General features: G+C 44.4%; 1 protein-coding gene across 5 annotated transcripts in view; it reads right to left on the bottom strand.

The window, feature by feature from the left end:
* Nucleotides 1–4500: 4500 nt before the first annotated feature.
* The window catches only part of fndc3a (fibronectin type III domain containing 3A), an 87687-nt gene continuing 79203 nt past the window's right edge, over nucleotides 4501–12984 (bottom strand). For all 5 annotated transcript variants that reach the window (XM_056282997.1, XM_056282995.1, XM_056282998.1 and 2 more), the window contains 8 exons: nucleotides 12777–12952; nucleotides 12525–12638; nucleotides 12219–12368; nucleotides 10416–10762; nucleotides 7645–7857; nucleotides 7235–7401; nucleotides 6275–6399; nucleotides 4501–5148 (listed from right to left, as the gene is read on the bottom strand). In XM_056282997.1, coding sequence (XP_056138972.1) covers nucleotides 4825–5148; nucleotides 6275–6399; nucleotides 7235–7401; nucleotides 7645–7857; nucleotides 10416–10762; nucleotides 12219–12368; nucleotides 12525–12638; nucleotides 12777–12952 — 1616 coding nt within the window. In that variant the 3' untranslated portion in view covers nucleotides 4501–4824. The remainder of the gene's footprint in view (nucleotides 5149–6274; nucleotides 6400–7234; nucleotides 7402–7644; nucleotides 7858–10415; nucleotides 10763–12218; nucleotides 12369–12524; nucleotides 12639–12776; nucleotides 12953–12984) is intronic.

Genomic DNA, 12984 nt, shown 5'->3' on the forward strand with positions numbered 1-12984 from the left:
GAAAAAAAACTGAAGTTGAAATTGGGTTTTTATTTTAGAGACGAGTCTCGCTCTTCCCTCGAGGCCAAAAGGAGGCTTGTTGCTGCCACTTCTATGTCCGTGCTGGACTACCGCAACGTTTTAAATGTACATGCAGGCAAGTTCCCAATGCCCACATTCACTGGACACCGTCCACCGTGGAGCGCTGCGGTTTATCACACATTTTAAATTCCTTACTCACCACGGTTCCTTGGGCTGGATGGCCGGCCTTGTCCGCCCATAGACTTCATCGTCTGCCTGTTTTATTGATAAGGCTATTCTTGGTTTGCTTCCATCTTATCTACGGAGCTACATCCTTGAGAAAAGCAAGTTATGTCTCTGCTCCCAGGACTTATTCTTACCGTCTGTCCATGAAGACCGTACTGATTTGGAAAAAAGGGTGTGTAAGTATGCTGCACCCCTCTGCTCGCAGTCAGCTGCAAAAGGACCCGAATCTTCGGGAGCCGGTCTCATGGGATGCGTTTAAAAATCGTCTCAACGGTTTGGAGGCAGGAGCATCTGGCTGCAGATATTTTGACTGATTTACATCCTCCCTGTATGACCCCCGATGTCGACTTTTATGAATATGTTTTGAGTCTGTAATTTATTTTCTTATTCTATCATGAATTATCACGTGTTGGTATGTCTGCAACCCTGTCGAATGTGCTGCTGCCCGTCTCGGCCAGGACGCTCTTGTAAGAGATTTTTAGTCTCAACGAGTCTTTTCCTTCCTTTCCCCAGGCCCTGTGATGGCCTGGCGGCCCGTCCAGGGTGTCTCCCCGCCGGCCGCCCAATGGCTGCTGGGATAGGCTCCAGCAACCCCGTGACCCTGAGAGCAGGGTAAGCGGTTCAGATAATGGATGGATGGATGGAGTCTTTTCCTGGTTAAATGAAAATAAACAAGGTGTTAAACCTGACAATGTCTTGGTATGTTTGCTGAATATCACCGCAAAGTATTCAAGTTGACTGTCAATGACTGGCCAGTCGCCCATCGTTGACGGAGCATGTGAACGCTCTCCCGGACTACTGAATGGACCGTGTGAATTAGGACTCATACACTGGACGTACCAGAAAATCCAAACAACCAAAACGTTCAATTCACTGAGACGCCCTGACTTGAATTTACCGACTCAACTAGAAGAATCCAAACGCACACCAGGCCAGAGGCTTATGGGAAACACAGCATGATCTATCTCAAGGGGTTGTGCAGTTCATTTTTACATTTTACTTTATTGCCCCGACCCCCCAAAGTTATCAATCCTCGCTGAATATGTTTCAACATGAGAGTCCTGCTAGCCCCCCCCAGCATCAGGACCGTATCTATTCTGATTAAAACTCCATCCATCCATCCATTACCTGCATTATCTGGACCGCTTATCCTGCTCTCAGGGTCGCGGGGATGCTGGAGCCTATCCCAGCAGCCACTGGGCGGCAGGTGGGGAGACACCCTGGACAGGCCGCCAGGCCATCACACACACACACACACACACACACACACACACACACACACACACACACACACACACACACACACACACACACACACACACACACACACACACACACCTAGGGACAATTTGGTACGGCATTTTGGTATTCACCTGACCTACATGTCTTTGGACTGTGGAGGGAAACCGGAGCCCCCGGAAGAAACCCACGCAGACACGGGGAGAACATGCAAACTCCACACAGAGGACGACCCGGGATGACCCACCAAGGTTGGACTACCCCGGGGCTCGAACCCAGGACCATCTTGCTGTGAGGCGACCGTGCTACCCACTGCGCCACCCTGGTTGAAACTGAGGCAGACAATTAACAGTTTTGACATAATCCTTGTCCTAATCCTTGTGATATTGGGCTACACAAATAACATTGACTTGACTTGACACAAGGCTCGTTTCTCCATTTCTGTTGCTCCGTCAACACTGACGGCACTCGCAGGATGCGAGGGCACGTCCTCAGTGTTAACAACCCCGCGTGCCAAGAGCGATTTCACCACACGTTTAAAGACTCTCAATAGTCCTACACAACTGTTAGTTTAAATGTCAACATGGACGCAGCCGTTCAACTCTAATATCACTGTTCCAACTACTACTTTTGTCCGCAACAGTGGCGGTTCTAAGGGGGGGGGCAGTGCCCCCGTAATATTAAGCTTGGCCCCCCTAACTGTGGCGAATATTTTCGTCCCACATTTATTCCCAGAGAGGGGAAACTGTATTTCCTGGGCAGCGATAAATAAAATGTACATTAACACTGAACGAGTATTCATGTGTTTACTGTTATACGTCTATCGTTTGTCTTTTGGAGACGCGAACCTATGGGGGTGGTGGTGGTATGTAACAGCTGAGCTTAATATATTTGGTACCCCTAAAATCACATGTGGCCCAAGCCTGCCCCCCCCCCCATTTGAAATGGTCCGGAACCGCCACCAGTCGGCAAGCCCGTGTCACGGTGACGGCGACACAAAAACAGCAAATCTTATACGAACCAAAACGTCGACAACGATTAAGAATCATAAATCTTTTATTGTGCATGGATCCTTTGTAGATATCATGGCTATACAGATACACTTTAGATACATATCTATGATTATACATTTCTCCCCATAATGAACATTTTAAAGTGATATGTCTGGTAGTATGTATAACAAATTTTCAATTTGGAATGTACGGTATGAGGTAACTGCAAACATTAAAATTACATAAAAATGGTCTCCTTTTTTGTGCATATTTTATTTGTTTTTGTAGCGTTTTGTTAACCCCCCCTCCCTCCCTCCCCAGCCAACGGTGGTTTACCCCCATGGTGGGGAGGTGTTACAATGGCACACATTGCAATCACTATCAAAAATAGGAATTTGAATTCTTTAAATGACAAAGAGGACATTTGCAGAATGCCTGAAAGACCAAATCATGTAATTATGCGAGACGTTTTGCAAGGTACCTGCGTTTTGCTTAAACAGTTTGCAACAGTAGTTGTTCTGCCCATAACCAAACACAACACTAGACCCTACGGCCAGATCGCAGCTGATAACTCAGCGTCAGCGATCTGTTACAAATACTTAACACACAGAGAAAAAGGCAAATTTAGATTCACAGGAAGTACATGAGATAACACGTTTCGCATCTGCCGTTTTCTTTCCGTTTCATGAGTACTCGGCTTTTCTCTTCTCTGGAGAGCATTATATTACTTCAGTGTTATAAAAAAAAACATATATACTTCAAACATGTATGACCTGACCAAAGAAATTGAAATAAACCGGAATAAGTGGAACCTATTTAAAAAAAAAAAAAAATCTCATCTGATTATGTGTGTTTACTAACAAATAAATGTTGCGAAGAATAAAAAGGAAACGAAATACGTTTTAGTGTTTTCTAAAACTAAAAACAAACGAGAAATATCTTAACAGAAATAAAGAAATAACTCCAGAGCAACCCGCCCCCCATTCTCTCCGATCACGGTCTCTGAAACAACTGGTTCTCAAACACCCCCCCTCCCCCACCCCACCCCCAAGAGCTCAGCTGTTTCAATGACACATTATGTGGTACTACAACTTTTAAAATACCCAAAACACGTGTAGGGCTTTTGCACAATCTCAAAATGTCTTCTATAAAATGCATCACAAGACCAAGACACAGTGAGTCGAGGTTTTCTTTCACTAAGGTGCAAAAATTAATTACAGGGAAAAGGAAGAAAAAACAAAAAACAAAACAACAACAGGTAAGCGTACATTATTGTTTTTTTGTGTGTTGAAAAGTATCTCAGAGTAAAGCAGCTGCATGATTGTAAAAACAAGCTACAGTAGAACTATATGATAGTAAAAATAATTAGAATTCATTGTTAGTTTGGTTCTTGTTGGTTTTCTAACTTTTATACTGAGCCACATTTCCCTAAACTTACAGATCCCTGTGTCTTACTGTACAAAAATATACTAACATTTCTCCAGTCATTTTTGCATCCTTAAACATTCTGAACATCAAAAAGTCGGAAAGTGCTAAATGAACGCTCTATAATGCAAACAAGAATTTCAGATCCGTTGCTCCTCTTGCTATATATACCTCCTTAAGCCCTGGCAGGGGGTCACTCCGTTCGCCTGGCCCTCAAGCCCTCGCGTACCCCATCGTGGTACAACTACACATGCAATTGGACGCGCCTCACTGTGCAAACACTGGCCCCACCTTGTCCCAGAATCGAACAGCACATAGGCTAACAACATACCTATATACTATTTTTTGGAACACCAAAACAGTTTTCAAACTGGACACATAAATGTAAATATAAATAATTAGTACTTCTATTCACATACTCTCTCGTTCTCTCTCTCTCTCACACATATGTGTCTATGTATGTGTATATATATATATATGTTATCATATACTATATACACACACACAAACACACACATTCGTATATATATTATCATTGTAATCAACAAGCACATGATTCAAAGTGTCCTCCCTGCCCCCCCCCCCCCACACACACACACACACTCCCAACCAACTTCTTTCAGCACATGAAAGCCAAACAAGATGGAACAGAAACCTTCATTGAACCATGTTGCTGTTAGTTAGGAGTGAAGGAAGGTAGAGGAGTAGTCAAGAAAGAATCTTAGGGCACAAGATGTGGCGTCATTCCTAAAAACAGCTGTTCAAACCTCTCCTGCTGCCCCCCCCCCCCCAATGCCCCCAACATCCTGACACAGCTATGCAAATTACCCTGGTGACAACAGAAAACATCATGTACAAGAAAGAAAACAAACTGACTGGAAATAAAGCTATAATCCTGCCGTCGGGTGTGCGTTAGAAGTACTCATTTGATGACAAAGTACTGGATGACAAAAGCAATGAGGATGGCAATGACAGCAAAGACCATGAGGAGCAGGAAAGCACACTGCTCATCGGTCAGGCTGCGTCTGGCCCTGCTGGACTCAGCCCCAGCTCTGGATCCTGGGCCAGATAGGCCACTTCCCACTGCCGGATCCACCCGCTGTGGGGAGAGGGTCACTGTGGGACTGTAGGGACCCGCCAGCTCTGGGGCATCCTGGCACTGCCTAATGGCACACACTCGGAAGCGGTAATCACTGGTGGGCTGTAAGTTCTGAGCATGGTAGGATGCGGCAGAGCCTTTGTAGACCTGACAGGGAGACAGGGAGAGGGAACGGGGAAGGGGAATCAGTGGACAAGATATGGATTCAAGACAAGACGTAGGTAGAAAACAAGAATGACATACAGATAAAGTTACTGTTGTCTGTGGGTAACATGTTGTTGAAGAAGCTGCTTGTTCTAAATATTTCACACTGTGTTGTGGTTTGTTGTCGATTAGAGAAACTGTCCTCCAATTCAGTCTTTGTTTTGCTTCCTTTGAGGTAAGCTGTATTTATAAACTCCTAATCTCAACCACACTGTTTTTCTTTCTGTGCTACTGTTTTACTTCCTTGCTGAGGATGTACTAAACTGACACTCCTTTCAGATTCCTTTAGGTTTGGAGATTTCTGTCTGAAGCTTCCATGTTTCTAACTCTTACAGTATAAATGGCGGATAGAGCGTTGGCTGAGGAAACTACACTCACAAATGGCGGATGGAGAGTTGGATGAGGAAATTACACTCAGTTATTAATCACTGCAGTTTTTCAACTAGCGAGAAATACCACAGTACGGAGCCATCTCTAGTGTATATGACAGTCAAGCTCCACTTGTCTGGTCTCCAGGCAGTTTACCAGCCTCATTCCAGGTAGTACATAGTGGAAATATAGGATTTCCTATCCTAAAACATTGTCTGCATTGTCACAATGCAAGGCACTCTGACTGGAAATGGAGAGGGAAAGACGCTCATGCAGGATGGCAGCCATATATTTCAGCTCCTTTATTAGATTGGGAACTCTAATGTGGTAAGATTTTGTATCCCAGCCATTGCCATTTTTCCAGGTTAATGCTGCTGGAGGCTACTGAGGACGGTGCATTTTCTCGCAAAGGCAAGACACCAGGGATACCTCATGGATCAATGACCTTTTACATAATGGGCAATTTAAAGTCAGCGGTGACTAATACAGAGCGCTATGATGCTTCGATGAAAACATTAAGCCGCTTGATTTATTTGTTTCCTGATCCGAATAAAACGGTCATGGAGAAGGATGGCAGGTCAATCACAGGCAAAAGAGGAAGGGTGAACGATAAAGCAATCCCAGACTTACATTACTTAATAAATTAATTAGGAGAGAGACATTTGGGAGGGGTGTGGCTAACTTGGGAGGCATCAGATACCTGTTTGAATTCAGAGTTTCCCATCATGCACTGCAGAGTGTATATGATTGGATCTCCTTTCATGGGTGGCAAAGCCTCCCACGAGACTTCACAGGAATGGTCCTCCAAACGCTCCAATTTGGGGGCTGGGGGTTGTTGATGTTTAAGAAAGAGAGAGAGCAAAGCAGATATCATGAGTGCTATACTGAAGCTGGGTAGTATTTGTAACAAGTGGATAACCTGATAGCAAATTTAAAACAACCTGTCAGATACGATAAATAAGCTCAAGAAACAATTTTAACATTGCTGAATATGCACTTGGATTAAAGTCACATTTAAAATAATCAAATAAACATTTATTAATGCATGAAAATTAATATAACGCAATTTCAAATATATCCCTTGAACACATCCGAGTAGTAGTTCAGCACTTAAAAATCTCAAAACAAACTTAAAGTCAACTTCCTCTGTGACTCTTGAACCTAGTCGTATAAATGCTGTTGTCCTCTCACAAAGTGTTAGGTAAATAATTTGAATTTAATCAGAGGCGGTTAACAATCCAATAAGCAGGGTGAGAAGTGACACCACTGAGCTATTGACAAACTGAACAGTGAACACCCTGATTCAAACACAGAGCTAAAATCCAGATGCATCTTCCTCATCAATTTCAAGACATTGGCTATATCGAGAGGCCTCAATCTGGTTAAGGCTTAGATAAGAAACACGTTGGTGGAGGACGAAAGTGGGCAGACGAATCAACAGCTGATGGGGTTTAATCCAAACAGTTGAGCTCAGGTCAAGTGAGGTTAAAAGCTGAGCACCCTACTATGTGGACATGAGTAGTGAGATAAAGATTGGAATAGATCCAGCTAGCTAGAGAGTGCTTGCGAGAGAGGAGAGCGTGCGACAGAGAAAGTGTATGTGCAAGAGGATGTGCAAGAGACAGAAAGAGTGAGAGGGAGGAACGATCTACCACAGTACCTTTCAAAGGGGCTGGAAGAGAGCGCGGGGTGGTGAATGTGTAAACATCAGAGAAGGGCCCTTCGCCCGCCTCATTAAAGGCCTGGATGCGGAACGTGTAAGAGGTAGACTCATTTAGTCTCTGGACTTTGTGGGTGTGGCATGGTCCTTTATACAAGGAGATAAATCTGCAATGACATGTAAGAGAGAGAAAGAAAGAGAGAGCGGGGGGGGGGCAAAGTAAGATTAAAAACTCCTGTCATGGAATATGAATTGGTATATAGCAGATCATCAGTGCCCTGTATCTTTAGAAGACTCATTATTTGGCACACTGCTTTTGATGAATATCTACTAACACCAAGCCCTCGTTCTGTCTGTGTATCTGATGTGAGATGATACTTCCACATGGGCAAGACTAATGGGTCACTGACCTGCCATTCCTGTCCTCCATCTGCAGCTGGTACTGGGGGGCGTCTGAGGTGGCTGCCTTTGCTGGGCCATCACCCCACTTGAGCCTGAGGGTCTGGTGGCTAAAGGCTGTGCACTCCAGGCGAGGGGGCTGTGGGGGCAGGGGCTTCGTCTTCAGTTTAAAAGTGTGACTAAAAGGGCCGGCGCCCAGGCTGTTCAGGGCCTGGATTCTGATCCTGGACCACAAGAAGAAAGAGAAAACGAGAGAGAAAGACTGTGTGAGAGCAGGGCTCCAGTCTAACATTTTACATTGGTGGCACTGGAGCCACTAAGTTTTTCCAGCGAGTAGCACTAGCAGATAATTTGATTGCACTAACAATTTATTGCAGTGCTGCACAACTGAATGATGCATCTCTGACCCCCCCCCCCCAAAAAAAAATCACCCCAATGAATTGTACACATGCAACATTGTTACTGTATGTTGGATTTACAGTAAATCAATTTTTTGAGCAACATTTGTGTTTTAAATTCCGTGAACAGCATTTCTCCTGCGATATTGCATGCCCTGTTAAACCTTACTACATCTGCTGCACCATGAGATGTAGCAGTCACTTCTCGTAGTTGAAAACACTGCTGGATGGGGACAGCTCCCTGCATTGCAGGTGCTTATGTCTTTTGTAATAAAGTTTGAGGGTCTCGTACTTAAACTGTAGCACGGCAGACACAAATTTTGAGCTGCCTGTAACAGTCGATCTGCACTGTCTGTAATAAACTCAGTAGGTAATAAACATCAAGGTCAATTCTATTCTACTCTATGTAAATTCAGGGTGAAAGTTATAACTCTTGGGCTCTTTATCTGGATGTGACTGCTCGGTTTCTTTCACGGATTCCTTTTGTGACTGCGTCTGTTCCTGTGTCGGAGTCGGTTTCTTCTGGTGAAATGTTTGCCTTGAGAGACAAAGATGGCAAGGGCATGGTAGGTGTATTAGGTAGTGGGGAATTTTACTTACTTGAAAACAAGTATTTTAGGCCTATTTTAGGCCAATGTGAATTGAGACATCTCCTTTCATAATGAGCGAAATTCTGCAAACTTTAGTTAGCTTCCTGTTCCTGCATGAAGAACAATGTTATTGTTACGAGCTCAGGCGGGTCGCAAGACAGAGAAACAAATCCTGCCAGTAGGTATTCCAAAGCAGGATACGAAAACAATGCACACAAAATCAGCCAACTGCTTGACCAAATCAGGATTTTATGATAATCTGACCAATGAGAGCCGAGTCGCACTGTTGCAACCAATTATTTTTGTTTTAGTGGGACTGGATAGATTTATAGCTGCACCTGTGACCTGTGGAGCCCTGTAGAGTGACAGGCGAACAAAAATTAGGGGGAAAAAAAAGTCATAACTTTACTGATCTGAGCAAACATATAATCTTTACTTTTTATGGATATCTCTGGGTTTGGGTCATCTATATCAACCAGTCACATCACAATAAGAATGTGCTTCATAACAATAAAACATTACTGCCTTTAAGATGATTAGTACTGGACTCGGGGGAGAAAGAGAAAAAACGAATCCAGAGGTTCATTCAAGTGAGCATCTTGTTTTCTACAGAGTAAGCAACCATACACTTAGAGATGGTGTCTCCTCTTTAGAAACCATGACTTGCACATTTAAATGATTAAGTGAATAATTTTCAAACAACGTCAGATTAATGCAGGGTGCACGGAATGCCACTACAATCTAAAGAGAAAGCCAGCTGGAAATGTGCTGCTCTGCCCTGTAAATGATCTTTCTCATTTGTCTTGATGCATGCTCAACAACCCAGGTAAGAAAATCACAGAAGGTTGAATCAGTTCATCTGGACACAACGCTTATTGACAGATACGTTTCATCACTCATTTAAGTGACCTCTTCAGTCTAAATGACTGCAGGTATCCCCACCCTTATAAACAATACAGTTCCATAGCGACTGAAACCAACAACCAGTTTCATAGGCAAATATGGGTGTAACCATTAACTACAGTTTCAATGGCCATGTGTACTATTCACAAAGGATTTGGGAATGTTTGCAATCACAGCATTGTAAGATGGTTACAGGTGTACTCTTAGAACCTCGCCATCCCTGAACCGAAGAGGCGGGGGGGGGGGGCGCAAGAGTCGTTATGCAACTGTATTGTTTATAAAGGTGGGGTTACCTGCAGTCAGTTTGGACTGAAGAGGTCACTTACATGAGTGATGAAATGTATCCGTCAATAAACATTGTAGCCAGATGAACTGACTCAACCTTCATTGATGTCTCTCTAATACAAATACCGTTTGCTGGCTGCTCCTGCCATGACTGTCCCTGCATCGCCACACATGGCTGCAATACCAACATCTTATAAGCTTGCATTGCCAGCACATTACTAAATTAAAAGCTGCAATATTTCAGTATACCCCCTGCTGATATTTACGTGTCGTAGATATAAGTATGGGATATGCTGAATGGTAGCAATTTAAACAACCCACTCTCCAGGTTTCTGCATTTAAAAACACGGCAGCCAGGCTGGCTGACCGCTTTTGTTGTTGTGGAAAAGGTCTTCAACGGGGTGCCAAAATGTGTGCCTAGTTTGATTTGTAGTCATTACTTACGCCAATGAATGACAGAGGTCAGCGTTCAGGTAGCAATGACACCTTTAAGACTGTTTATTGGACATGGATGATATACCAAAACAATCAGAACTGCATAATAAAACTTGCATAATATGGCATAATCTTCAGCCCCTTTTGCATTTAGTAAGAGGAAGTGTGTACCTGTAACTGGTGTCAGGCTGCAAGTGCTGGATGATATATTTGGTGACGGGGCCAACGACAATGGGCTGACGTTCTCCCAGGTCAATCAGGTAGGAAGTGATCTCAGAACCATGGTCACAAGGGGGCTCCCAAGAGAGACCTAGGCAGGTGGATGGAGAGTAAAGTGGTGGTGGCGGGGAACTGCCATCATCATCCTCTTCATCTTCCTCAACATCCAAGGAGGCCTCGTACCCATGCAGCTCAGCCTCCTTGAGCGCGTGGACGTTGCTGACAGCTGCGGGCACAGAGCAGGGCGTCTGGCACAGCACCGCCTCACTGAAGGGTCCGACGCCAGCAACATTCACAGCCTTAGCAAGAGACAAGAGCAACAGAAAGGAATGTGTATGGACAGTGTCTGTTCACTCATATGTGTAGGGGCAACTTTTGACCACAAGGTGGCGATCTGATGTAAAATAGATCTCTTTCCCCCCCAATTACAGCAACTACCCTTTTATTCTAAGTATTAGGACCAGGAACGGGTGATGCTTTAATAATTCGGGATAATTTAGCTGTAATAAGTGACTTACTGTGTTACTGTTGATGAGCCTGTCCGCCTGTACTTAAATATTTGTATTGAGATGTTTGGGTATGCACATCTCTTTATTTGTGTATAAGTATGTGCATATACTGTATATATCTCTGTGTGCGTATATGTGTGCCTGTTTGTGTGCATATATGTACTTAGCACTAGGTGTCTTACTACTGAGTGGTTCCAACTATAACAAACAAAGCCCCTTTGTTTTCATACATGTTTAATTGATGATTTTGTTTTCTTTTTTTCTTTTTTTCTCTGACTAGCTTGTTTTTCTTCTTTCTTCTTTTTTTTTTTGGTGTCATGTGGGGGGGGGGTGTTTTAATCTTTGTTTGTAGATTTTTAGGGGGGGGACCTATAAATAAAGTTTAAAAAAAAAACAAACAAAAACCTTTGTTAGCTGTTGTAAAACAGAATCCAGAGTCCTCATATCCACATTTTGTTCCCTCTTTGGTCAGGCAATAACATAACAAATTGCTACATATTCTACAAAAACGTTCCTAAAACGGTTTTTTTGGGGGGGGGGGGGGTCCCTCTTTTTCGCCCCGATTTTTCAATTGTATCTTCCAATTACCCCACTCTTCCGAGCCTTCCCGGTCACTGCTCCACCCCCTCTGCCAACCCCGGGAGGGCTGCAGACTATCACACGCTTCCTCCGATACATGTGGAGTCGCCAGCTGCTTCTTTTCACCTGACAGTGAGAAGTTTCACCAGGGGGACGTAGCACGTGGGAGGATCACACTATTCCCTCCAGCCCCCCCCGAATTGGTGCTCCGACTGACCAGAGGAGGCACTAGTGCAGCGATCAGGACACATACCCACATCCGGCTTCCTAGCCGCAGACACAGCCAATTGTGTCTGTAGGGTCGCTAACCAAGCCGGAGGTAACACGGGGATTCGAACCGGAGATCCCCATGTTGGTAGGCAATGGAATAGATCGCAACGCTACCCAGACGCCCCCCCCCCCCCCAAAAAAAAACCCTGTTTTTGATCTCACGTGGAGAGTTAAGTGTAAGGGCTCCTGAAAGCTAAGGTCAGATTTTAATCTTTTTTTCTCTTGGTGAAAATCATAACTTTCAGCTGTGCAGCTTGGCCTGAGAGAAACAACTCATGGATCATACCGGATTAGAAACCTATGCAAGATATACTGAAGGCCACTATTTTCCAGTTGAAAGGACTGATAAAGGCTACTGTAATGGGTTGATGATGTGATGTGTGTATGCTAAACTCACCTGTACCCGGCAGAAGTAGTTAGTGGCTGGGAGCAGCCCCTTCATTTCGTGACTCAGTCCCGGTCCACTGTAACACACCTGCATGCTGCCCTCGGCAGCCCCCCACTCCAGACGGTACTCTGACACAGGTGCTCCGTTGCATGGTGGAGCCTGGGGGACATAACATTGAAACGGGCATATGAACACCCAGGTAGGGTGTACCAATATTTAGTAGTTGTGAGGTTTCACCTTTGTCACAGTCTCAGTATATCACTGCTGTGATTTTATGATTTACATGCATCAGTGATGGAGTGGAACAAGTCTTACCTCCCAGCTAACTACAACACAACTGGGGGATTTGCATGTGGTTTGGGGAGCCCTGCCGGCTTCTGGGGCCCCGGGGCCTGTGGTCACCTCGCTACGCTCCGAAAGAGGCCCAAACTGTCGGCACAGATTAACAAGTAACATAATACAACTGAAAATTTCACATTGCATTTTATCATATGAGATATAAGAGTGATTACAGCATGCAGCTTCAAATTAATTTTTTATTTAAAAGATTTTTGATCCTTGTCTCACCCCAGCCTTATTGGCTGCCCTCAGCCGGAAGCTGTAGATTCTGCCAGGCAATAAGCTTCCCACGGTGCAGTCCAGCTCAGTGCCTTGGTAAACCTCCCTGCTCTCCTCTGACTGCGGCCCACACATTTCCACACTGTAGTAGGACACTGGGCTCCCTCCATCCATCTGAGGGGGGCCTAGAAAATTTGCAAAAAGCCAATACCCATGA

Source organism: Lampris incognitus, chromosome 7, assembly GCF_029633865.1.
Source record: "Lampris incognitus isolate fLamInc1 chromosome 7, fLamInc1.hap2, whole genome shotgun sequence".
NCBI lineage: Eukaryota > Metazoa > Chordata > Actinopteri > Lampriformes > Lampridae > Lampris > Lampris incognitus.